The sequence below is a fragment of the Pinus tabuliformis genome, chromosome J (assembly GCF_031772625.1).
Source record: "Pinus tabuliformis cultivar Carrire ecotype Pingquan chromosome J, CPIR1, whole genome shotgun sequence".
Classification (NCBI taxonomy): Eukaryota; Viridiplantae; Streptophyta; class Pinopsida; order Pinales; family Pinaceae; genus Pinus; species Pinus tabuliformis.
In genome coordinates this window covers 1,590,436,069-1,590,462,215 of record NC_142295.1, presented here as the reverse complement: position 1 = coordinate 1,590,462,215, position 26,147 = coordinate 1,590,436,069, and the positions used below count along the sequence as shown (strand labels likewise).

Below are 26,147 nucleotides of genomic sequence, written 5' to 3'. Positions count from 1 at the left end.
AAACCCTAAAGCACACATCATTGGTCATTTAAGATCATTTGGAGCAACATGCTAATCTGGAATGATAATATAAAATTCTCTTAAGTAAAAGTGTAAAAGGAATTTATAAACTTTTACCTTTTTTTTTTTTTTGTAAATATTATCATCAATCATTTCAGGGTGTTTGAGAGGGTTCCAACCTCGTTAGACCTCAGATGATGAAAATAGAATCATTGGACCTCATACGATGAAAGTAGAATTTCATATTCCATCCAAAATTCAATAGACTTAGCAGTTTTCAGAATTCTAGGAAATTGAACGGGACTGACCGAAGACAAGTACACTAAACCATTAAAAGATACCGAATTTAACCCTGCTCCTCTACTACATGCCACCTGCAAAATATAGACATGCTAAAACGAGACATGCCAAAGATGGCAGTTCCGACTCCTTAAAAATAGGAGTTTTAGAATGTGAAAATAATTGGTCTAGTTACTGAAGAAAAGACCCGATATAGCCCATTGTGTTGGATGATATTAATCCAATCTCATGATGCATATAGGAGATTCACTTTGCAGAGTTTGATCTTGATATTGATGACTTAGGGTGGATTTGGATATAGTAGTAGCACTAGGCATGACATGCACTAGCTAATGCCGAGGATCCCATTTCTAACAGTGTTGATGACTTTGATGATTGATCACGTTGATATGTTGTAGGCTCACTTGTAGCATGCTTTATTTTGGTCCTTAGAAGCTAGCTATTTAGACTCTAGAGCCTTATTGATTATGTATTTTGTTTTAGATATGTATTGTGCTTGGTGCCATTTTTATATAGTCAGCTTTACATAGTATACATGTGATCAGACTTGCATATTTTGTCTCTAATTGTAGTATACCTAGGGGGGACAATATGGGGTACAAAGGGAGGTACCCAAGGGAATAATGTAATAATGGGATGGGCCATAGTAATAAATAAGGTGGTTAACCCGTATCATGTAAGGGACCACAAGTAGTTAGCAATAATGTAATAAGCCCATGGTATTGAGGGAACCATGGTAATGACCTATGGTATTGTATGTATGAGGCCTATATAGAGGCTAGAGACTCCCCATTGAGAGATATCAAGGATTATTGTATGAACAAGCATATGGCTTGTGGAGTGTTCTCCTTCCTTAAGGAGTGAATGTATGGTGTTGCCCTACCTTAAGGGTTTGATTAATAAAGAAGCATTTTTATATATTCAGATCTTGTTATTCTTGGGTTTATTTTCATTGTCTTATATTTTCATATCAGATCTATAACAAGTGGTATCAGAGCACTTTCTTGGGCAATGCAGAGAATTTTTTATTTTTGTAGGAATTTTTTGGGCGGCAAGTTTGCAGATCAGATCTGTATGTTTTGGTGCAAAATCTGCAGAATCTAATTGCAGCTCTGAGTTGTTGACGAAAAAAATACTCAATTTGAAAAAAAAATTCAGTCGAATCGGAGTCCGGATGAAGGAGAGCTCGCTGATTTAAAAATCAGTGCAGTTGCAGACATATTTTGGGGCAGCGAGTTTGCGGAGCAGATCTGTACTTTCTGGTGCAAAATCTGTAAAATCTAATTGCAGATCTGGATTGTTTGTGAAAAAATACCCAAGTTCAAAAAAAAATCAGTCAAATCGGAGTCCGGATGAGGGAGATATCGTTGATTTAAAATCAAATATTTATTTATTTATTATTTTTATTTTTATTTTTTTTCAAATTTTTTTTGGTGACGGCAGAACAGTTGCAATGCGAATCGGAAATTCCAGTACCTAGATCGAAATTTCTATCACATGGGCAGATGCAAAATGGTTGGTCCATTTCCAAAAACATGTCATAATAAGGATTCTGAGCAATATTGACGGAATTGTGACAATTCCAAATTTTCGCCAAGTAAGTGAATTTTTCCCAAACTCTCTTCATGGCGATTCTATATTTTACAGGAAAAGATAATGGTTCAACTATTGAAGAATATATAAAAGCAAAAAAGTCAGCATGGGCACAACATTAGAGATTTTTGGTAGTGGCTCATTTTTCAGATGAGGCGGCCACATGGCGGGAATTACTGAACAAAAAGAAGTTGTACAACCTTTCAGATGAAGAATTTGAAAAATTACTTTTAGACAGATGGTCTCATGCCAGAAAACAAGATAATGAGAAACATGTGGGATTATTTCCTACTGGTATATCCTTATTGCAGGTTCATGGATTGCTTCAGAAGGAAAAGATCATTGTGTCTATAAATCTTAGTTGCAAGCAGAATCTTATAAATGTCAATTTGGCAAAAAAAATTGCTAGTCCCAGCAAAACAAATGGAGCACACACAGGTTAATAATAAGCAAGTGCAAGTTTATAAAGATTTGAAGATTTCTATGGACAAGTATGTATTGCATTCTAATTTTTATGCTTCAGATATGGCTAATGTGGATGTTGTTTTGGGATACCCTTGGATGGAAGCGGTGGGTACTATCAATATTAATGTGCAGAAGAAATTCCTGAAGCTTTGGTATAAAAAGAAGAAAATTACATTACAGGATATTTCCATCAATAAATAGGTAGAGTCCACGGAGGCTGAAGCAGAAGATGTTCCAGGGACTGACATATCAGATGATGAGCCACTGATGGTCGACAACCAAACACAAACGTCAAACCAGGTACCAGAAAAACAGGTAGAGTCCAAGGAGGCTGAAGCAGAAAATGTTACATCAGATGAGGATTCAGTGGTTGAAGTAATATTGGAAGATAAGAAACAACAATAGGCACCACAACATGTACTAGATACCAATCAGGCTCCATTATGTGGTAAATTAAACAAAGATACACTGTTGGTTAAAACTTCAGCGTGTCACCACCCACATCACCCAGCAAGAAAACAACTAACAAGATGGCAACAAATTAGCTACAAGGACAACAGCCCCCACATGACATATAGAGAGGGGCGACGATCCACCTACTATACATCAACACAGAAGAGTTACAAGGATCAACTTCCATCTCAAGCGAGTGAGGCACCAACGAGATCAAGAGTTCACCTTTCTCTTGGATGGCTAGATGCACGTGCATGGTACCAGTGGACTACTCTTTTGAGTAGATTTTATTATTTGTGTTCTTCCCATGTTTCGGGGATGAAACATATTAAGGGGGGTGGAATGTAGTATACCTAGGGGGGATAATATGGGGTACAAACGGAGGTACACAAGGGAATAATGTAATAATGGATGGGCCATAGTAATAAATAAGGTGGTTAACCTGTATCATGTAAGGGACTGCAAGTAGTTAGCAATAATGTAATAAGCCCATGGTATTAGATAGATGGTATTGAGGGAACCATGGTAATGACCCATGGTATTGTATGTATGAGGCCTATATAGAGGCTAGAGACTCCCCATTGAGAGATGTCAAGGATTATTGTATGAACAAGCATATGGCTTGTGGAGTGTTCTCCTTCCTTAAGGAGTGAATGTATGGTGTTGCCCTACTTTAAGGGTTTGATCAATAAAGAGATTTCTATCTATTCATATCTTGTTATTTCTTGGGTTTATTTGCATTATCTTATATTTTCATATGAGATCTATAACACTAATGGTTTGGAATCTTTAAACTTTAATCTTTTAAATATTTTATTTATATTTTTAGTAAACCAAGTACTAGTCCAATTTCAAGCTCAGTCCAAGTCAAGTTGGAGTGAACCCTTGATTGATTTTTAGGCTGAGTTTTAAAACACTGGTATCACCATGTAGGTTATTAAATAGAGATTTGTCCACTTTTCTTCTCTGTTTCAATGCTTAATAGATTTGGGATTACGATTCACACCCATAAAGGCTATTTGACCACATTTAGGTTTGCAACTTGAGTTTCTTGATCTGTCTCGATTTGGCACTAATATGGACCCATTCTAATTTCTAAATGTAAATATATTTATGTTGAGAAATGAGTAGTAGACTAGATTGGAATATAAATATAACAAAAGGGCAGGGGATACATCTTGTGAAATTACTCATAATGATATTGTTTATGATAAGGGCAGTGTTGTTGTAAACGCCTGTTATTAATGACATCTATAATTGCATAACAGATTGTTGAAATTCTAAGTTTACTTAATTTAGTAACCCTACATGCACTTTTTCTGATTTATTCCTACCTACTTGTTATTTTTCTTTAACAAGTTATTTACAAAGTAAATACTAAAAATAAACACCAGTGCATGCTCAACATATTATAGATCAACAACTAAAAGAAACAAGAACAAACACACCACATGACACCATTATTTTTGGACCAATGTCCCCAGAAAATCCTAATGCGGGAAAACTGGTGCAGCTATCTGAAGGTTTTCTTATTAAACAATATCAGAGTACAATCTGGGTGCCGTAACTGGCCCACCCAACAAAGAATTTCCTTAGCAACTATACCTCACAGTTTCAGAGAAATCTCCTGGCTGAAACCCTGGGAAAACCCTTCCGGCAACTCCTCAGCACAAAACTGCTCCTGCAACCCAAGCGTCTACCCAATCTGGACTGCGTCAACCCCTCTCTGTCTCATGCTGGCCTTGCGTTAGCCCCAGGAGGCCCTGCGTCAGCTGCGTTCAGCTGCGTTGGCCTCTCTGGTGCTCTGCGCAGCACTTGGCTGCCTCTGTGTGGCGTTGCGTGAGCCCTTGCTGGCTCTGCATCACCCTCCTTGGTTGCTGCGCTACTCTCCCGACACAATCTCTGCCTTCTCTGTTTCTCAGTACTCAATGCCCCTCAGCTGCTCTCCCGATCACTGATTCTATCTCTCTTAGCAAACCCCACTCTAGAGAATAGAATAACTGATCATTTGGTGTGCTCTCCAAGTGACCCTCAAGCCTTCTCTTATACTTTTCCTGTTGACATTTCAACGGCCGAGATTAAGTCCCTAATCAACGGCTAAAATTAGATCTGGCTTGATCCATGTCTTTTGGACCACTCTAACACAGATTCATATTAAAGACTACACACGGGGGATTTGAATATTTGTCTTATTTTCCCTAAGTTTATACTTAGGGACTCCATTAAAAATATTAATTATTTTAATATCTCTTGATTTGTTTAAAATTTGTCCAAACCCTTTCTGGGTATTGGGGATCTCATGTGCCCTAACCTAGCCACCAAATTTCGTGGCTAGAGCACATCCGATGCTCCCCCAAATCAACACTCCCTCTTAGCGAGGACTGTGCTCTAGCAATACTCCTTATTGAGTATTACTCTGATCATCCGACATCGGTACCTGTGCTGATGCTAGGCCTTCTTGCCCACCATCCTTTGCACTGTTTCCTCCTGTAATGCTGCCCATGGTTCTGCCACTGCCATTGCTGCATTTGTACGACAACGCCCTCTGCATCCGTGCTGCTGTTGGTCCTTTCTCCCAGCACTGCATTTGCATTGCACCTCCTCTCATCATGCTGCATCGCGTTTCCCACTGCTGCACTGCAACTCAGTTACTGAGAAGTAAGTAACTGATCTCCCAACTGACCTCCCTGTTGGGCTAGTGACACCCGCTGACGCTGAAGCTCCCTCTGCCGTTGACAAGTGCTCCCTCTCTGACCTCTGCACTGCTGCAACAACTCCTTGCATCTCGCACCATTGCACACCTCTCTGTGCCATCCTGCACTGGTGCAACACTCCCGTGCCTCTCGCATTGCTGCAACATGCTAGCCCTGCGCTGTCTTGGGACTCCTGCACTGTAGCTCCCTTTATCGCTCCATCCGCATCCGTCTCTACCCACCCAGCCAGTCCTGCTACTCCTCGTCGGGGCTCCCGTAGCAAGGTCTAATCCAAGAGGCTGGGTACCTCGAGGATCCTGCCCCTCATCGCTTGTAGTCCACCTGACTACAACTCGATGTCTCCCCACTTCCGCTTAAGTGGTGCGTGTGCACTCATGGCACAATCATCATCTGTGAAAACTTCCTTCTTTGCCTGTGCTGGTGCTGCCTTAGTCTCAGAAGACTCTCCCTTACTCTTCTTCCTTGGGCACTGGGTCGCATAATGACCCATCTCCCCACAATGGAAGCACTTGATCTTGGAGAGATCTTTCTTCTTCTGCTTCTCCTACTTTCCCTCATATGCTAGGGCCACATCCTCTTCCTCCTGCTGAACTTTGATCCCTTTGCTGCTGCTACCTGTCTTCGACTGCTGTCTAATCTCTTCCTGGCGAAGAGCTGCCCACATCTTGTCCCAAGGTGGGAGAGTCCCTCTGCCCAGGATACTCTGGACAAACACTTCCCAATCTTCTGAGACAACATTCAGGGCTGTCCTCACCATAAGCTCCTGATCCGGTGTCGCTCCTATAGTAGTCAACTAGTCTCGGATCTCATTCAATCCTCCGAGGAAGGTGTCAATCGATTGACCCTTCTTCATCTGATACGACCTCATTTTGTTCTCGATCAGCATTCTTCTCTGCACAGAAGTATACTAGTACAGGTTCTTGAGAGCCTCCAACAACTGTCGTTTCCTTCTCGGCTATATGTGGTACCAAATGATCCTTGACCTTGTCAAGGATAATGCACTTAGCCCTCGCCATCGCCTCTTCGTACTTGTCATTATCATTGGTGTCGACTGGGACAATGATTACCTTTAAGGCAAAGTTCTTGACACGGTTCCTGTCAAGCACTGATAAGATTCTGGCCTTCCAGAGTGCTTCGATGCTCCGTCCAGTCTATCCTGGTCTCTTACCTCGTGTAGTGCCATGATGCTCCTCTACTTCCCTCCTAGAAGTTCTCTGTTCGACTCCTTTGAGTCTCTACTTCCCGTCTAGAAGTTCTCTTCTGGACTCCCTCTGAATCCTGATTTCCCTCCCGGAAATCCTTCTATCGCTTGTCGAGATGCCCCTACTCTGATCATCTTGTGCAACTGCACTGTTGATCCGGGTTCCTCGGCTAGAAACCCTCAGTAACAACTCCTCTGGCCTTGCTCTGTCAAGTACTGTTTTGACTACAGTACCTCACCAGCTCCACTCTGCAATATTCCTGCAGCCTTCTAGACCCTAGCAACTGCCTCTTTGTGAACTGCGTCAGCCCCTCTGCCTCACGTTGGATCCGCGTCACCCTAGATGGGTCTGCGTCAGCCCTAGGATGCCCTGCATCAACCCTCTGGCCCTCTGCGTTAGCAACGCTGGCCTCTCTGAGGCTCTGTGCAGTTCCTGGCTTCTTCTGCGTGGCTCTGGCTGGCTCTGCGTCACACTTGCCTAGCTTTTGCGCTGCTAGAAACAACTTCTGTCACCTAGGGACAATTGTTTTCTGCTGCTATTGCTCCGCTCGGCTGATGTCTTTTAGTCCTCTTGTGATCTGCAATCACGCTCTGATACCATGTTGAAGTTTCTAAGTTTACTTAATTTAGAAACCCTTCATGCACTTTTTCTGATTTATTCCTACCCACTTGTTATTTTTCTTTAACAAGTTATTTACAAAGTAAATACTAAAAATAAACACCAGTGCATGCTCAACATATTACAGATCAACAACGAAAAGAAACAAGAACAAACACACCACATGACACCATTATTTTTGGACCAATGTTCCCTGAAAAACCCAATGCGGGAAAACTGGTGCAGCTATATGAGGGTTTTCTTATTAAGCAATATCAGATTACAATCTGGGTGCCATAACTGGCCTAGCCAACAAAGAATTTCCTTAGCAGCTATACCTCAGAGTTTGAGAGAAATCTCCTGGCTGAAACCTCGGAAAAACCCTTCCGGTAGTTCCTCAGCACAAAACTGCTCCTGCAACCCCAACGTCTACCCAATCTGGACTGCGTCAACCCCTCTCTGTCTCATGCTGGCCTTGCGTCAGCTCTGGGAGCCTCTGTGTCAGCTGCGCTGGCCTCTCTGGTGCTCTGCGCAGCACTTGGCTGGCTCTGCATCACCCTCCTTGGTTGCTGTGTTGCTCTCCCGGCACAATCTCTGCCTTCTCAGTTTCTCTGTACTAAATGCCCCTCAGCTGCTCTTCTGATCACTGATTCTATCTCTCTTAGCAAACCCCGCTTTAGAGAATAGAATGACTGATTATCTGGTGTGCTCTCCAAGTGACCCTCAAGCCTCCTCTTATACTTTTCTTGTTGACATCTCAACGGTCGAGATTAAGTCTCTAATCAACGACGAAGATTAGATCTGGTTTGATCCATGTTTTTGGACCACTCTAACACAGATTCATATTAATACACGTTAATATTTTATTTTCCCTAGGTTTAGACTTAGGGACTCCATTAAAAATATTAATTATTTTAATATCTCTTGATCTGTTTAGAATTTGTCCAAACCCTTTCTGGGTACTAGAGATCTCATGTGCCCCAACCTATCCACCAAATTTCGTGGCTAGAGCACATTCGATGCTACCCCAAATCAACACAGATTATCCTCTCCTAAATTGGCTATGATAGACATAAGCATTCCTTACAAACATAAACCGATTGCCAAGGTGTCAGAGATAACTCTAGAGTTGGATGCTTTTCAAGTTTCAACAAGCTTAGAACTATATTTTAATACAATAGATCAATGGCTCTTGGTTTCATCTTCCAAGAGGTTGGCCTATCTTCTCATATTCCTAATATTTACAATAATTTACAATGACAAAAAGACCCATAGGATTATGTGTCCAACATTCCCCCCTTGAGCTAAAGGGGTGTTTGTGAGCCCGAGCATCACTCTGTACTTTTCAAACTTTTCTCTTCCTAATGCTTTGGTGAAGTTACATGCAATTTGGTCATTTGTGGAACACTCTTTCAAATGAAGTCTTTGCGTCTACATGATGCCGAGCCAAATGATACTTTGTGTTGATGTGTTTAGTTCGATCATGGAATCTTGGATTCTTGGCTAACTTGATTGCAAAAGTTTTGTCAACCAAAAGAGTAGAATTCACTTGTTTCTCTTGCAAATCTTCAAGTATTTTCTTGAGTCACACAACTCCTTTGTTGCTTTTGCAACTATCACGTATTATGCCTTTGTTGTGGACTCTGCTAGGACTAACTATCTGCATGACCTCTAGGAGACGAATGCTGATCCAAGACTCATGAGATAACTTGAAGTCAACACTCCATTTTCCTTGTCTCCATCAAAATTTGAATCAGAATATCTAATCAAGTTGAAGTCATCCACTTGTGAAGATTTGAGAGTCCGAATTCTTCAATTTCCTTTAATTATTTTTGGACTCTTTTTGTAGTATATCGATATTCTTCAGATGGTTTTTGCATAAACTTGGAAAGTATCCCAAGTTCAAACAACAAATGAAATATTTGGTATGGTGGTGGTAAGGTAGATAATACTTCCCACGAGTTGTCTATACTTGGCTGCATCCTCAAATTCATTCCCTTCTTTTGATGTGAGCTTCAAATTCTGTTCATTGGAGTAGACAAAGGGTTGCATTCAATGATGTCAAACTTGTTTAACAATTCTCCAATGTACTTCTTTTTGGATATGAATGTGTGCTTTGTATGTTAGGTCACTTCAATGCCCAAGTAGCAGTGAAGATGTCCCAAATCTCTCATCTCAAAGTTCTTCTTGAAGTCTCTCTTTATGGATGCAATATAGTTTTCATTTTTCCTTGTCATCAACAGATCAACTACATAGACTACAACATATACCATTGTTTGTCTAACCTTCTTGGCAAATAGAGTTGCATCATCAAGATTAAAGCTTTTGAAATTCAATTTCAAAAGATACTCAATTAACTTTTCGTATGAGGTTTGTGGTGCTTGTTTCAAGCCATACAAGAATTTGATGAGTTTACTTTCTGTTCTTGACCCTTCATAACAAAACCTTTTGGTTGTGACATGAAGACATTATCTTTCAAGTCATTATTTAAGAAAGTATATGTTACGAATAAAATATATATAAATAATAAAAATAAAAATAAATGAGGATAATTAGTAAATGATTAGTTAATAAGTAATTAGGTTGACGAGACATGTCTAAATGGGACATGACCTTCCATGAAGAGGCACCTGCCTAATATATAAGCAAGTCCCTCACTCTCAGTGTATCATCATTCTTATTCTTACATTTAATATATAATATTTGTATCCTCATGGATATCTTAATATTCCAAGTCTTCTGGAGTAATTAATTGAAGAAGGAACCTTGTTCGCTTCATTTGGTATTAGAGCTTCATCTGATCTGGCCTTTGGCCATCAACCTGCCGTCAATTGTGTTGCCATCATGATTCTAGCGTTTCGCTACCAATTTTGGAGTTTCTCTAGCTTGTTGTTAGGCATTTGGCCATTAAAAAAATAAAAATAAAAATAAAAAGGAAAAGAGGTTATATTAAGAAAAAAACAACTCAAAAAAAGAGGATTATATATACTAAACAAAAATCAATATATATAAAAAAAATACCAAAAAAATAAAATAAAATAAAATTCAATATATATATATATATAAAAAAAATTAAAAAATAAACCAAAAATTGACAGCTACTTATCAGGACAGCTCTCTTCGCTGCCAACAATTGTCAAGTCTACATCGCGTCCACCTTACGTTGTGACCACCGACTCTCTCGTCTGTCCCTATCTGTTGTCAAGTACACTGCCCCGTCGAATACATTATCTCTCTTCGCCGTTTTTACCTTTCTGGCTTTCCGTCTGCACCCTTGTCCCGCTGCGTATGTCCCTGTCCGCATACCTCCAGCTGTTGTGTCTATCCACATAACCAGTTCATTCCACTGTGCTATGTCCAAGTAATTCCACATCTGCGTTGATGCCATCAAACCTACATCCCTGTCCCCTTGTCCCTGTTCGACAATAACATAACACTGGTCCACGTTAATTGACTTTGTCAACCGTGTGACCCATCGCGACTGTCACGAGGAACCCATTCGATTGCATTTTTGTTTTAACGAAAATCACTTATTTTATTTTGATGCATTTGTTAATTTTTATTTTTATTTTTTGAAACTATATTATAAAAACCTTAATATAGTATATAAACTATGTTATATATAATAATAATAATAATAATAATCAATTTAATTAATTAATTAAGGATGATAAGAAATCATTAAAAGACAAGCTAGAACAATTTAATCAAGAAGAGGTATTGAAATCTCCAGTCGTAACAGTCCAAGTCGAAGATAAGGGAACGAATACCGATCCAGTGAATATGACAACTCAAGAAGACAAGTCAGTTGAAGAAACGACACACTTAGATGTTGCAGTTCAGATGATAAATATCCCAAGTGAAGGTTCTGTAACCAACTCAACAACATCGTCACCTGAAGTAGATCAAAAAATTTCTGCACGCTTAATAAGGGAATGTCAAACCAAAAAAGTTCCCTATCGACATCCGAATCATGAGAGTAGACAACTCAACCATGCTACATATCGGGATCATTCAGAACCAAAACAACAAACTAATGTTCCAAAGAATATTGATGTAACCTCAATCCAGTCCTTTGACAACAATTCGGTACGAAATTCGAGTTTTCAGAATATTCCACAGAAGATTAATCTAGGGTGGTCTGATCCCTTCTCAGTGCGACAATTTTGTGTGTCACTTAGAAGATCATATCAACATGTATCAACAAAGATGACAGTGCCGAGATGAGGAGACATTCGAAACCGGAAAAGAGATGAAGCCTTTTGCATCAACAAGCTTTTAGGGCAAAGTTTTTTTGAGGAGGAAGGCAATGTTACGAATAAAATATATATAAATAATATAAATATAAATAAATGAGGATAATTAGTAAATGATTAGTTAATTAGTAATTAGGTTGAAGAGACATGTCTAAATGGGACATGACCTTCCATGAAGAGGCACTTGCCTAATATATAAGCAGGTTCCTCACTCTCATTGTATCATCATTCTTATTCTTACATTTAATATATAATATTTGTATCCCCATGGATATCTTAATATTCCAAGTCTTATAGAGTAATTAATTTGAAGAAGGAACCTTGTTCGCTTCTATATGCAATGTTCTCATTTTCAGTTTCCTCTATAGTACTATCAGGATGGATTTCCAGGGTGTGTGATGGCTAGATCACAGGAGCAGGATTACGTCATCAGAGGTCCCAGAGGGGTTTTGAGGAGTTTTATGGGGTCCAATGACGTTCACATAGCATATTCCATCATCAGGGCCAGTTCCGCACAACTTGCTTTGGGTTTTGTTGCATTCTTATAATTCCCGTAACACAAGGTTATTATTGAGCTTAACTTAATTAAACTTAAGGTAGAATTTTGGGAGGAATATTTGATGGAACACCTTAGTGTAATGATGAAAAGTGGCTTTCAGTGGTCAGAGAAAGTATGGTGGGTGATTTACCATTTTCTCGGGTTAAAAGTGACTTTAATTAGTCACTTAATTAAACAAAAGAAGGGGAAACTGATTAATTGAAGAAAAAAGGCCAAAAGTGACTCAAGTAAAATAAAATAAAATTAAAAGTCACTTAGATAAAGTCAGGGGGGAGCTTCTAGAATAATACTAAAATAATCAAAATAGAATACTTCTAGAAGGTTGGAGATCTATCTATTGAGCCTTTAAAAGGAGGAGGATGAAATCATTTAGGACATCTTGGATTTGAGCATTGTTTTTGTGAGAGGCTTGGGTGATTTGTTGAGGCAGACGGAAACCCCTTTCATCGCTTGGTGAATTCATCTAAAATTCATAGGTGCATTCATCAAATCAATTGTTATAGAGACCGATGCCGCATTGTTGTAGATCTCTTTGGGGCCATCACCTCAACCATATCTTGTTTCTTGTACCAACATATTTCCATATTAAATAAAATAAGGCCGAGATTCTCTGCATGTTTTTCTTGTTTACTCTTCAGTCAGATTACATTTTCTAGTTTTTTGCCAATAATTTTATGGTTCAATCCGCGTAAATTGTTTGTCAAATTGACGTGTAAATTTTTGAAGTAATAATCAGCAAATTTATAATTTGGGATATTACAAAGTAGTTATCACATCCATTTGATGGACTTTCCATCCATTCTATGTTGCCAACGAAAAGAGAGTTTGGATGGTGGCCCATTTTTTGTGGGTGCAAAAGTATCCTCATAATCATCATCTTCTTTCTGTGCAAATCTTTTTGCCACAAGCCTTGCTATGTTCTTTTCAAGTGAGCCATTTGATTTGTACTTCTTCTTGTAGACCCACTTGCAGCCAATTGGTTTGGTTCCCAAATGGAGGGTCTCTCGACTTCCATGTCCAGTTCTTGATGAGAGCATTAAACTCCTCATGCATTGCTTCTTTCTAATCATCATGACTAGCCGCTTCTTCAGACGAAGTTGGTTCAAAATTAGTAGATAATTCAATTCACAATCATATGAAGCATCCATATCATCTACATCACCTGAATTGGAATTATCTGCATCACCTCCATCTTGTCGGTGGAACCTTTGGTTTTTGTTTTTCAACATTATCAGGATGATACTTTCTAGTATTTGGATGAGCCACTTTGGTGGGCCTTTTTGAGATGGTCCAGGTTGTTCCACTGATTGAGATGGTGCCGCATCAATATTTAGCCTTTTAATCCTGTGAATCACATCATTCAAAGGATCTTCTTGATCATATGTAGTGGTTAGAAGTTCATGAGGGGGAGTTGGTGCTTCAAAAGGAGATTTTAGAGATTGATCGAAGATAAGGATCCCCCCTTTAAGATGTGGAATCTCATCATTAAATTCTTGATGTCTTTACATGAGTTAATCTATCCAGACAATCAAGTTTCCACTCAACAATTTTGTCAGTCTGGGAAGATTCAAGAAAAATTACATCTTTGGAAAGAATAAACTTCTTGTTTACGTCATCTTAAAGAAGATATTTCTTGGTGGTGTTTTAATACCCGAGAAGATGCACTTTTGACTCCTTTCTTAAAGCTTTTTTATTTGCTCCTTAGGAATCAAAGCATAGCAGATAGAACCAAAAACCTTGAGATGCCCAACCCTCTGAAGGCCGCCATACCACATTTCATGAGTCTTATTTTTAAGGGTATAAGATGGACACCTATTTTGCACATATACTGCACATAAAACTGCATCAACCTAAAACATCAACCTTACATTTTTGAAAAACATCATGAAACAAACCATATTCAAGATAGTCTTGTTCATTCTTTCAACTACATTTTGTTGAGGATTGTATGGTATGGTGGTTTGGTGTTGAATCCCATGTTGGTGAAGATAATTTTCAACTTCATAACAGATATATTCTCTTCCATTATTAGTATGAAGAGAGCCAATATGTGATTGTGCTTCATTTTGAATCCATACATGAAAATTTCTAAAAGTTTCAAAAGCTTGAGATTTATCTTTTGACAAGGACAACCAACACATATTGGTGTTATCATCGATAAAAGTCATCATATGTTTATTTCTGTTTGCAGATAGAATAGGCACGGGCCACACAAATTAGAATGTATCATTCCAAGTTTTCTACATGCTTTGGAATTCGAATCATTGAAGGGTTGTTAGCGATGTTTTCCAAGGATACATATATCACATTGCTTTAGTTTCCTAGGAATAGTAGGCAAACTGGAAACACCATTGTTTTTTTGTAAACAATGACTGTCATAATTAATATTTCCAAATTTAGCGTGCCATAGATGACTAGATGGAAGTGTACCTTCATTGTGATGGAGGAGGTATCCAGAATTCTGTGCACAAGCAGATGTCCCTTTCAGGTTTAGCAGTCTTTCATCCTCTAGTCCAGTCATGACAGCCATGTTGTCAAAAGCCTTCCTAATTTCTACTTTGTCATCAAAGATGTGAATGGGGTGGCCTTGCTAGCTAATGTGCACGAGGGACAACAAATTCCCTTGCAGCTCTGAAAGATAGAGTACATCGTGTAGAACAAAATCATCATGGGATTCCAGGCAGTCTAAGCTTGATGGTGCCAAGTCTCAAGAGTGACTTGATTTATCTACAAATACACTATGCCATCTACATTGTCACCGAAATCCTCAAAATAGTCTCTCTAGAAGGTCATGTGACATGCTGCACCTGTGTCAAGCAGCCAAAGATCTCTCCATGAAGCAAATGAAGTATGAAACAAATCTTTAGTTACTCCAATATTGCAATGGGCCATAATGTAATGAGCAGATTCGGATGCTTTACCCAGTACTGGATCCACTGTTTTACCTATGCCTTCTTTTTGCTCTTGATTGTCTTTGATCTTCTCCATAGGGATTCTACATGTTGATGCACCTTGTCCATTTCTGCCACAACAGACACAATGAAGATTGAATCTCTCGCCATGGTTGTGTCTATCCTACCTCCATCAGAAGTTCTTTCTTCCATGTCCTTTCTTATTGCTTTCTCTCTAGAGGAATCATGTGCTATGGTTTCATCAGGGGATTGAGCTGCTGTCTTCCTTTTCCCAAAGGCTTTTTCATGTTCTGCAGCTTTCTCCACCAAGGAATCAAATGTAATAGACTTTAGTTTGTCACTACCTTGCAAGGATTCATGATAGTGAGAGTATGTGGGATAGAGGGCCTTGATGAAGGCTGTGAGAGGAAGATCTATCTTCACTCCAGTGGCATCTATGTCACGCATGATGGCTTTGATCTCAGAAGCCAAGGCCATGGGGTCATCATCCTTCAACTCAAGGTTAAAGAGTTTCACCAGTATGAAACAAAAATCTTCTGATACGCAAAAATAGAGATATAAATATTTATTAAAAAGATGAAAATTACAGATGATGATTGTTTACAATGGGTTGCCTGGCTTATATACCACCATGGGCACCCTTTGGGAAAGGGCATGATCTTATGATCGTGCCCTTTCGTCTAATTAAAATTAAAATTAAATAATAAACCTAAGTTAACTAATTTTTTACATAACATTGCCTTCCTCTCGAAAGAATGCTTTGTCCTCAAAGCATAAATAACGACGGATGTTGTTGAAGAATGATTCATTCTCCCAGAAAGCGTCTTCTTTGGGTAAGTCCTTCCACTTGATCAGATATTCTAAGATGATCAAGGTCGCACATTTTAAAAGGTCTTGGATTAATCTCTCAAGTTCCGTTTTTTGGTGATGTGGATATCGGTATGGCTTGATGTTGACAGGGTCTGATCTTGCCTTGACTTCTATTGTATGCTCAATTTCCCTATTAGGCGACATCTTCATAGGTAGGTCTTGAAATACTTTTTCATGCCTCCGAATCAGATCTTGTATCTCTGGTGACTCTTCTCTGGTCATATTTGCAGATAACATTTCTAATTGGTGACATTGTATTGCATAAGCAGGTGCTCTTCTTCGACTCAGCTTCATCATCTGAGATGATGATACAACTTGATTTTCTGGTGCTTGGAATCCGTGTAGCTTGTACTTCTGACCTCCCCATTTGAATTTTATAAATTGTACTTGATGGTTGGCGGCATAAGTACCTAAAGTTCGTAACCATTGGATACCTAAGACTACATCTACTCCTCCTAATGGTACTGTGAAGAATGGAGACTCTAGATTAAAGTCTTGAATCTGCAAATTGACCTTATGGCATTTCCCTACCTTTTCAATCTTCTTACCATTAGCTACCATCACTTTCATGTTTGGTAAGGGAAATGAAAAGATATTGAGTCTCTTTGCCACGGTTGCATCTAAAAAATTGTGTGCTTCCAGAGTCGACGAGAACCACTACGTTGTTCTTCTTTATGTGTCCTTTTAACTTTAAAGTTTGAGGTTGTGATATACCTGTCATAGCTGATAATGACACTTGTGGGATACTTCCATCATCTAGTTCTGGTGAGAATTCTGGGGCGTCTTCTGTGTCTTCTATGTCATAATCTTCACTGTTTGAATCATTGGTTGCTTCACAATTATATAGGTTCTTTGGTTCTTTTCCTTTAGCACATCTATGTTTGGGGTCCCATTTCTCACCACAATGTTTACATTTACCCTCTTTTATCCTTTGCATTTCCACATTAGATTTTTCATCTTCACGACGGTGTGGTGGAACATATCTTGTATTATTTGAGTCCACATACTGGGGTATTCTTCGTCTTGCATAAGCTTTTTCCGCTGTTGACCAAAATATTGGTTCGGATTTCTTTTCGGCTGTTTTTGCTTTTTGTCTTGCTACTTCTATAGATGTAATGTCATGCATCTCAAGTTCTGCTTGTAAATGGGTTTTGAGTCCCGAGATGTATGACTGAATTAGACGAGATTCTGATAACCCAGGTACTCGTGTTACTAAGGTCTCCCATTCTTGAGTGTATTCATCCACACTTCCTTTTTGTCGTAATTTGATGAGTTTTGAAAAGAATTCTTCTTCCTTTACACCTTGGAATCTTTTGAAGAATGCATCTTTAAATTTTCTCCAGCTAATGACGTGTGTTGTCTTTTTCCACCACATATACCAGTTATATGCTTCTCCTTCCATTTTCATGGATGCATGCCTGAGCTTTTCGTCATCGTCATTGATGTCATATATCTCAAAGTATTCTTCTACTTTATTTATCCATGCAACATTGTTTTTTTCGTTTCCATCGAATTTAGGCATCTCGACCTTTGCCCTTCGCTGGTATGTTGCTACTGGTTGAGCGAAAAAAGGGTGTTGATTGGTAAAGTTATCCCAGAGTTGCTTGTTTGTAAAGGCTGTGTTACTCGCTTCTTGGTGGGGTGTCGCTGATTTTTTTGGGGATTCAACTTTGTCATGAGAGTCTGTGGACTTAGTTGAATCTGACGAGATGTGTTCTTGATTCTCTTCACCTTCTTTTAGTAGTTGTTCGGGTGTACAATTCGACCTTTTACACAGACTTTTCAGCATTGTTAAGACCTCTCTGATCCCTGCTTCTGTCTGGACATGGTAATTTTCCATCTTTATTTCTATTCGATTCGTCGTATCTTGAAGATTTTTGATTTTGTCTGCTTGCTCCCCAAGCTTGCTCTCGACTTCATTTAATCTTTTACTGACCTCGTCGTGGTTGTTATTTATCTTATGCTCTGCATCAACCAATTTTTTCTGGAAATCCGCCATTGTCATTGTCGACATTGAGCGGGTTTGCGGGGGCGTGTATTTATCTGCCAGCTTAAGTTGGTTTTTTTTTTTTTTTTTTTAAATAATTAAATTAAATTAATTTAATTTAAATTAAATTAATTAATTTTTTTTAAATAATTAAATTAAATTAGTTTAATAATTTAATTTAATTAATTAATTTTTTAAAATAATTAAATTAAATTAATTTAATAATTAAATTTAATTTTTTTTTTTTTAATTATAAATTATAATAATTATAATTTATAATTATTAACCTTATATATATATATATATATATATAAATTAACGTTATAAATTATATAACTTATAATTAAATTATATATATATATATATAAATTAAAATATGATATATACGTATATTATAACTAAATCACGTTATAATATTTTTTATATATATCATAACTTCTGAACAGTCACGTGAACAGTCACGTATTACGTATTACTTTAATTATTTCAATGACCGAATGTGACAGTCACGTAATGGACAGTTTCCGCAATTGTTTTCCACGCAACCGCAGGTCACACGGAACTTGCCCAGAGTTTGATCTTAATTACGGCGGCAACAAAACGACTGGCAGAACGTCGCACGGTGTGGGTCGAATGACTGGTGTGCAATGGAGCGGAAACGCGGTTACGTAGTGACGGAGCGGAGGGTTTGGGACGGAGATTGCAGCAGAAATGGAATGCGCAGCAGCGGATGGAGTGCAGAGACGTTAGCGGGTTAATTGTGGCAGACGACCTGTGGACAGAGAATGGCAATGGAGCGGAGACGGATGGCAGAAATAGCGGAAGATTAACAGAGAACGAACCTGCTCCGATACCAATGAAACAAAAATCTTCTGATACGCAAAAATAGAGATATAAATATTTATTAAACAGATGAAAATTACAGATGATGATTGTTTACAATGGGTTGCCTGGCTTATATACCGCCATGGGCACCCTTTGGGAAAGGGCATGATCTTATGATCGTGCCCTTTCGTCTAATTAAAATTAAAATTAAATAATAAACCTAAGTTAACTAATTTTTTACATAACACAGTAGTTGTGCAAGCTCTAATTCTGAGTGTAAAGTCATACAAGTCTTTTAACTTCTTTATAGTACCATAAGAATGTGTAATGGAAACAATATGATGGCTCACCTCTTCACTTATTGATGCAGGAATCATGGCATATGGCTTCTTAGGTCCACTGTCCTCTCCTTCACAGATGCCATCCCACAAATCATTGAAAACAAGTGTGTTTGATCTTTCTTGACCACTCTCTGTAGTTGTCCTTGCCAGTCAGCACCATGCCAATGATGGAGATGAGAGATTGCATCTTCAATAAATCTTTGAGGTGAGGCCTGGATAAACAAGATCTTTGCAATAATAATAATCTCTAGTGGAAATACAATCTCTACAGTGAGCAAGGACTTTTGCTTGAATTAAACTGTTACCAGTGTTGGAGAAGAAAATAGAAGGCCAGATCTCAAATCTAGGTACTGAAGAAAGAAAGATGGGATTCATTTCAAGCAAAAAAATGCAATCTGTCACATGTCAGTACTCTCCATGTACAATTCAGATTCTTCATTTTAAAGCTGCTAATGTGGAGAATGAATAAAAATAATGGAGAGCATGTTATATGGTTCCTAATATTTTGAACTCAGAAAGGAAAGAGTAACTGTTTATCTCCCAAGGAGTAGAGTTTGCATCATCTTCACATCAGCAGTAACATCTGCTTCGCTGCGTACTGTGTGAGACAAAGGAAGAGCAAAGATATTGACTACTGAATGGACCACTATGAACCAGCAGAGGCCAACTGGCTCACAGTCAGGCAGGCTGCTTGCTACATACCAGAAGAACCTGGCTACAAATCTGTAGTATTTTGGTAGTCAGGTTCAAAGCAAGCAGCCTACATGACCTCGGCCTTAGGATTTTCTGATTTATAAACAGGTTCTATGGTTCTCATAGTATGTAGCAAGCAGCTGGCATGACCATGAGCCAGCTAATCTCGGCCAGTTCATAGGGGGTTCACGCATCATGGGTGGGGTGTAGTAAAATGCATAAACATATGTTCAGTAATATAAGTATCTTGATAATGTAAACTTACATGAGCGGTTATGCAGCAGCCAAACTTAATATGTGTGCTGAAAATTTGTGAAATGGCTATACCAAAAGCTATTAAATAGAACAGTCTATCCATGGTTTTTTATACTTAAAGTCGTTCAACTAGACCAGACCTAACAATTCAATAATTTGATACACCAAAAGGCTAGGAGAGCCGATCCAGTAATTTGGTGACAATAAGAATTATTTTATAAACCCAGGTATATACCTTATATAGAATTATACGCATTCAATTCCTGCTTATTAATTGACATAATGGATATTCTTTCTACTTTCAAGGTTTGCAATTTCAATAATATGAGTTCTAAGGGTTTCTTCTTGTTTGTTTTTAGTGCTCAAGTGGAAATGTGACAGTTGTCCTAGGTTTGTTCCATATTTGTCCTGGAAGTGTGTTCAACATTTATTCATTTCGAGCAGATCCCAGGTGAATCGACATTTCAGTCAATTCAAGCTGCATCTGATTTAATTGTGGCATCCTTTTTAGGCAAATCCTATAATTTTATATGATATTCATGTGATGTATAGCCAGAAAAACAATTGACAATCATTAACAGCTATAAAAACAGGGAAGGATGGTTGCATAACATCGTTGAACATCTAAGCGTGCTGGTTTTTTGAATTTTTTTATAAGAGGCTGCTTCTCTGATGCAACAAGCTGGTGATATCTTGAAGCAAGTGCTTGGTACAGTAAATGGCTTGATAGATGTGCACAACTATAGATTTTCTTCTTCTTGACTCTTATGGAAGTTCTTAGTTTTTTTGTCTGTATTTTGTTTCCTATTTGAAAATTCAGTGGCTATTTATTCTGGACCTTGTTTCATGTGCAAACATGCTTTGTATACATTTTTCTTTTCAACCAATTCAAGCCAGGTTTGCTGTCTGAGCAAAAACTGGATGACCAAGAAATGCTAGACATCTCAATGCAGGACTAGTTTGGTGCAAGTTATGCTATAGTAGAGTATCACTATGCCTCCACCAGACATCCATTACCTATTAATCTGTTGAAATAGCAAGACATCATTGGTTGAAAAAGACATAACTGTTGGGATGAGTATAACTGATCTTGTCCTCATGAATCTGCTGTGGTCCACCCAACATCCATTACCTGTAAATCCAGATTGTCTATTTAAATGGGGAAGATAACATTTATTGAGAAAGATGCAACTGGTGGGATGGTATAACTGGTCTTGTGTAGTGCTCATGAATGTTCTGTGGCCCATTACTTATATTTTGTTAATTTTTATTGTTAATTATGTATCATTAATTTTTTATGCTTGTTTTCAGTTAGAATTAACATTAGGGATTTGATAGATCTTAATCTGGATTACTCTAATTTTCCCGAAAAATTTATTAGTTTGGAGGCCTTTTTGTTCTCTTAAACCATTTATATGATGTCTTGTGCTTAATTCTGGCCTGAAATGTTTAAAACTAGAAATTATTCAAAGACTGCTTGCTATATCCTCAGTTTTTCACATTCATTGGGATCTATAAAATTAGAACGGTTTCTGATGATTCTCCCCTTTGGTTGACTTTTTGTTGGATTATTTGCTCACAGGATCTGGTTCTTCGCAACCTTGATTACATTCTTACAATATCTCCTACAGCCTTTGCTAATGTAAGTCCAGAGTTGTTGTCTAAATTGGAGAAATCCTTGGATTCCAAGTCTTCTGAGCCTTGGAGCTATCGTCATCTTCCAACTCCAACTGCCACATTTCCTGCTATCATTGATAGTGAGGAAGATGATGGTGAAATTGGATTTCCTATGTTACGCAACATTACTTCTGCAGAGACTGTTGATCAGTCATCGTGCGAGAGAAGTTCCGGGGATGGCTTTTTGCGTCAGACAAGTGCAGCTGATCGAGCTATGGCAAAAGAGGTGAGAGCTATAAGGAAGAAGCTTCAGCAGATAGAGATGCTTGAGATGAAACAAAGCAATGGTTATTTGCTTGATGAACAACAAAAAGAAAAAGTGCAGACAAAATATTCACTTCAAAACACACTTGCTTACCTTGAAACTGGAGTAGCAGTGGAATCCAATGAAGAATTGGGAATAGTATCTACTAAAACTACTTTACTGGATGGGAAGGCTTCAGTGGAAAATGGATCAAGAAACCGTCAGCGCAAGGGGAAGAAAAAGGGAAACAAATTTTCTCAGAAGCAGTGTGGGGATTTGCTTGATGCCTCAAAGTGTGAGGTACCAGTCAAAGGAGGCCCTAGGAAAACACAAGAAGGCTTAAACCCCCTGAAGGGTTTTGAGAGTGATGATTACCCCGTTTATGATGGAGGAAAGGTAAGTGATAACTCTTATAACCTTGTGAAATATTTTTTCTTGAATTGCACACCTTTCTTGGAAGCTATTTTTAGACTCTTTAGACTGTCTTTCTTTTTAGCCTTTTACTCTTCTGTAGGCATTGATCTAAATATAAGCACAGATATTTTTAAGTTGTGAAGTAAATTTTCTATATGTTGTGGATTAGGATGGCGATGTAAAATTTGGAGATTCAAACATTTCATCCTCACTTCAGAAAGAAAATCTGGTAGACTGCAATGATTATGGTTCGGATAAGAAAGCAAGCATAGCAACATCCAGTGATCATGATTCAGAGTTAAATGTGACAACAAAGAAGTCCTTGAAAAAGAAGTCTAAGAAAGGTGGTTTATCTGTTTTCTTGAGTGGCGCTTTAGATGATGCACCCAAAGTAGCTGTTCAAGCACCAAGTCCACCAAAGGTAGAGGGTCCTGCGTGGGGTGGGGCAAGGGTTACCAAGGATCCCACATCTCTCCTTGAAATTCAGGGGGAACAAATACTTGAGTCGAATATACCATTAACCGCAGAAAGTAGCAGGGGTCTTTTGAAATGTGTAGGCAAAGGTAAAAGTTCAGAATATGAAGCGATAAAAAAATCTAAAGGCTTAGCTGATGTATATGAAATGAGCATCAATGAGCCTGAAACAGATCACATTCGTATCCCCCGAAGTCAACTTGTACAGGTATCATCTCCCATTGCTGTTGCCCCGAGCAAAGTGACTAGCGCTACGGATGTAGAAAAAAGTACTCCACCTTGGGCAGGCACCTCCCCTTTAATGTCCAGGTCTTCATTGAAAGAGATTCAAATGCAGCAGGTATTGGATGGGATTTCATGTTTGAATGGTTTGATAGATGTTATTTATGAAGTTAGGATTGATTTTTTTAACTGTTTAAATTGCAAGTCGTGATGTAACGGTTACTTGTTTTGCAGGTAAAACAGAAAACCATGAGTTCGGTTGACTTGTTTGCAGCATCAGGCTCCAGTTCAAAGTTAGATCCTAGCCTGAATGTTGTGAAGGATAGTGCTTGTCGCTGGTTTAAGCCAGAGGTTAGCACACCTTCTCCAATTCGATGTATCCAGATAGAAGAGAAGGCTATGAAAGACCTCAGGCGTTTATACAAAAATGTGAAGTTAGTGAAGAAAGACGCTACATGATTTCGGGTAGAATCAAATGTAACATATTCGTCTATTTTCAACTTTTCATTAAGAATGTATACACGGAGTAATGTATTATTCACCTCTCAGCTGTACAGACTGCCCTGTGAATAAAAAATTCTGGATTGGACGCTCAATTTTTGATATACTCAAGACATTAGCACCTTAAAAATGATTTTTCTATGAGCACAATTAAACTGGAATATTGTCAAATTACGATGGAACTAAATGAGTGCGTAGCCTGGACCACTGATCACATTGGTTGCTATATGTGACACTGGCATAAAACAGAATAAACTGGTGCAACACTTCTGAACAGCAAAATAAAGGGAAAACCGAGGACACTTTTAAAGAGATCAATGGTTTAACTGAATGTTGCACAGAGTGGGATCATTTTAGAGCGGCAGTGTTATTTTCCAAAAATCCTCGGGAGCGGGTTCAAGAAAAACATCTAGCATGCCGAATTAGTTGCAGAATATATGAAAGCATGCATATTTGTAAAGCCACCAAGATAAAGATCACAACCATAGTACATTAATGATTAATTATTCGAGCATCTAGACTCTAGCAATTACGAACAAACACAAATTTTTAAACATATAATAGAAAGTAGACTATTGACTTATCATTGAAATAAGTTATCTAGCAACTGTCAACATGACCAAATAGTAATGATTACAAAATAGGCCATCTATACACTAAAGTATGAAGACAGAAAAGTCCAAATTCAAAACACTAATCTATCATCCATAAGAAATAAAGTAGTGAATCTATCTACTATTCTCTCCTCACAGTGCCACAATTGCTGTGTGGGTCTCCATGTGGTTGTAGTGAAGTAGATGGAAGTGGAAGTTGTGGCACTGAGGATGAAGCCCCTACCATAGTTTTAAAAACCAGAACCAGGTTTTGAACCGGCCGCCTATTTAACTGTGATTCGAACCGGATTCAATAAACCGGAATTGGAAAAAATACATAAATTAATGATTTTTAATGAAAGAAAAATATTTTTAAGATTACAAACCATGATTCCAAACCATTAGGGACAAAATATGAAAATTCTTCTCATCTATATACCATGTAAGGGTGCATATAACAAAATGGCATTGAGTGTAATACATATCAATGATATCATTGACAAAATAGTAAATACATAACCAATGAGGCTCTAAATGGCCTTTAGAGTAAAACAAGCAATGCTACAATGAATTTTCAATGGAAAGCAATGCAAGTATCCCAATGAGGTTTTTAGCCCAAGGGAAACCAAGGGCAAGAATTGGTCTTCAAGTTAGGGCTTGCGATATTTCAAGATCCTACTGTCGGAATCTCATGAAATTTGGAAGGTTTCTTGAGGACAGAGTAGTGCAATCGTGGACCAAAAATTGAAGTATTTGGATGGCTAGATCGTGAGATAATTGATGCCCTAGGTGACCTTTGTAGGTTAAGCCTAGAAAGAAAAGAAGAAGGTGAGAGAAAAATATTCTTTAAGGTGATCACCTATGGAAGGCTAGTGCCTATTTCTTTGGGAGAAATGGAGTCAAGAAGATTCCAATGATTAGGATGGTTTCATTCAGTCAAGGAGGTCTCTAGAACAATTTTGCATGACAAATAGGGCACGAGGAAAATTGATTCAAGGTATTTATACTTCAATGTGCAATATGTGATGACATATCAAGATAAATTTCAATAAAATATCTCTAGGAACATTCACTTATTCAAACATGGCCCATAATGTGAAAATTTCTAAATCTAACAAACCAAAAATCTTACTGTAGTAAATTGATTTAGATTACCTACTTGTGTTCTTCATTTAACAAGTTATTTTAAGAAATATTCAGAAATATTTAGACAATATTAATGCAAATACACTGCAGCTTTACACCAATATACGGATCAAGTACTAAAAAATAAATGAGACAACCACACAAAGGACACTTATTTTTGGACTAAACGTCCCAAGAAAAACCCAATGCGGGAAAACCGTTGCAACAGAGATGAGGGCTTTATTATTAAGCAGATTTCTGAATACAACTAGGGTGCCAAATTTGGCTCACCCAACAAAGAATAAACCCGACAGAAGTACCTCTATCCAGAAGTAGATATTTTGGCGAATCCAGCAACTGGAAGAACAAACCCCATAGTTGACTTCGTTGTCCCTAGTGTTGTGCATCGATGGTTGCTCCCAGCTCTGCGTTGGGACTGCGTCACCTCCTCTAGGAGTTGTGTCACCCTCTCGGTGAGCCTTCCCGGCTCAAAAATCGATCTGTTGAACTTCTGCTTGATCTGCCTCATAGAAACCCCACGCCCCAGAATTTTGAACTAACTCAAGTGTTGCTCTGTGTGTGTGTGTCCCCAAGACTTCCTTTATATTTTTCCTATTGAGAAATCAACGGCCGTGATCTAATTTCTAATCAACGACTAAGATTAAATTAGACTTTATACTCGTTCTTAGAAGTTTCTTACCCATATTTTCATTAATACCTATTAATATTTTAATTTTCCTAAGTTTAGACTTATGAACCCCATTAAAAATATTAATTATTTTAATAAAATACAATCCGGGTGGAATTTCACCAAACGATTTTTGGGTCTTGGAGATCTCATGTGTTCTAGCCTTTTCACAAAATTTCGGAGCTAG

At 38.2% G+C, this 26,147-nt stretch overlaps 1 protein-coding gene across 1 annotated transcript in view; it reads left to right on the top strand.

The window, feature by feature from the left end:
• Positions 1-23,665, top strand: part of LOC149233559 (ankyrin repeat family protein / regulator of chromosome condensation (RCC1) family protein) — a 118,383-nt gene extending 94,718 nt beyond the window's left edge. The window contains exons 9-11 of the mRNA XM_089379797.1: positions 21,605-22,339; positions 22,527-23,171; positions 23,288-23,665. Coding sequence (XP_089235923.1) covers positions 21,605-22,339; positions 22,527-23,171; positions 23,288-23,512 — 1,605 coding nt within the window. The 3' untranslated portion in view covers positions 23,513-23,665. The remainder of the gene's footprint in view (positions 1-21,604; positions 22,340-22,526; positions 23,172-23,287) is intronic.
• Positions 23,666-26,147: the final 2,482 nt, after the last annotated feature.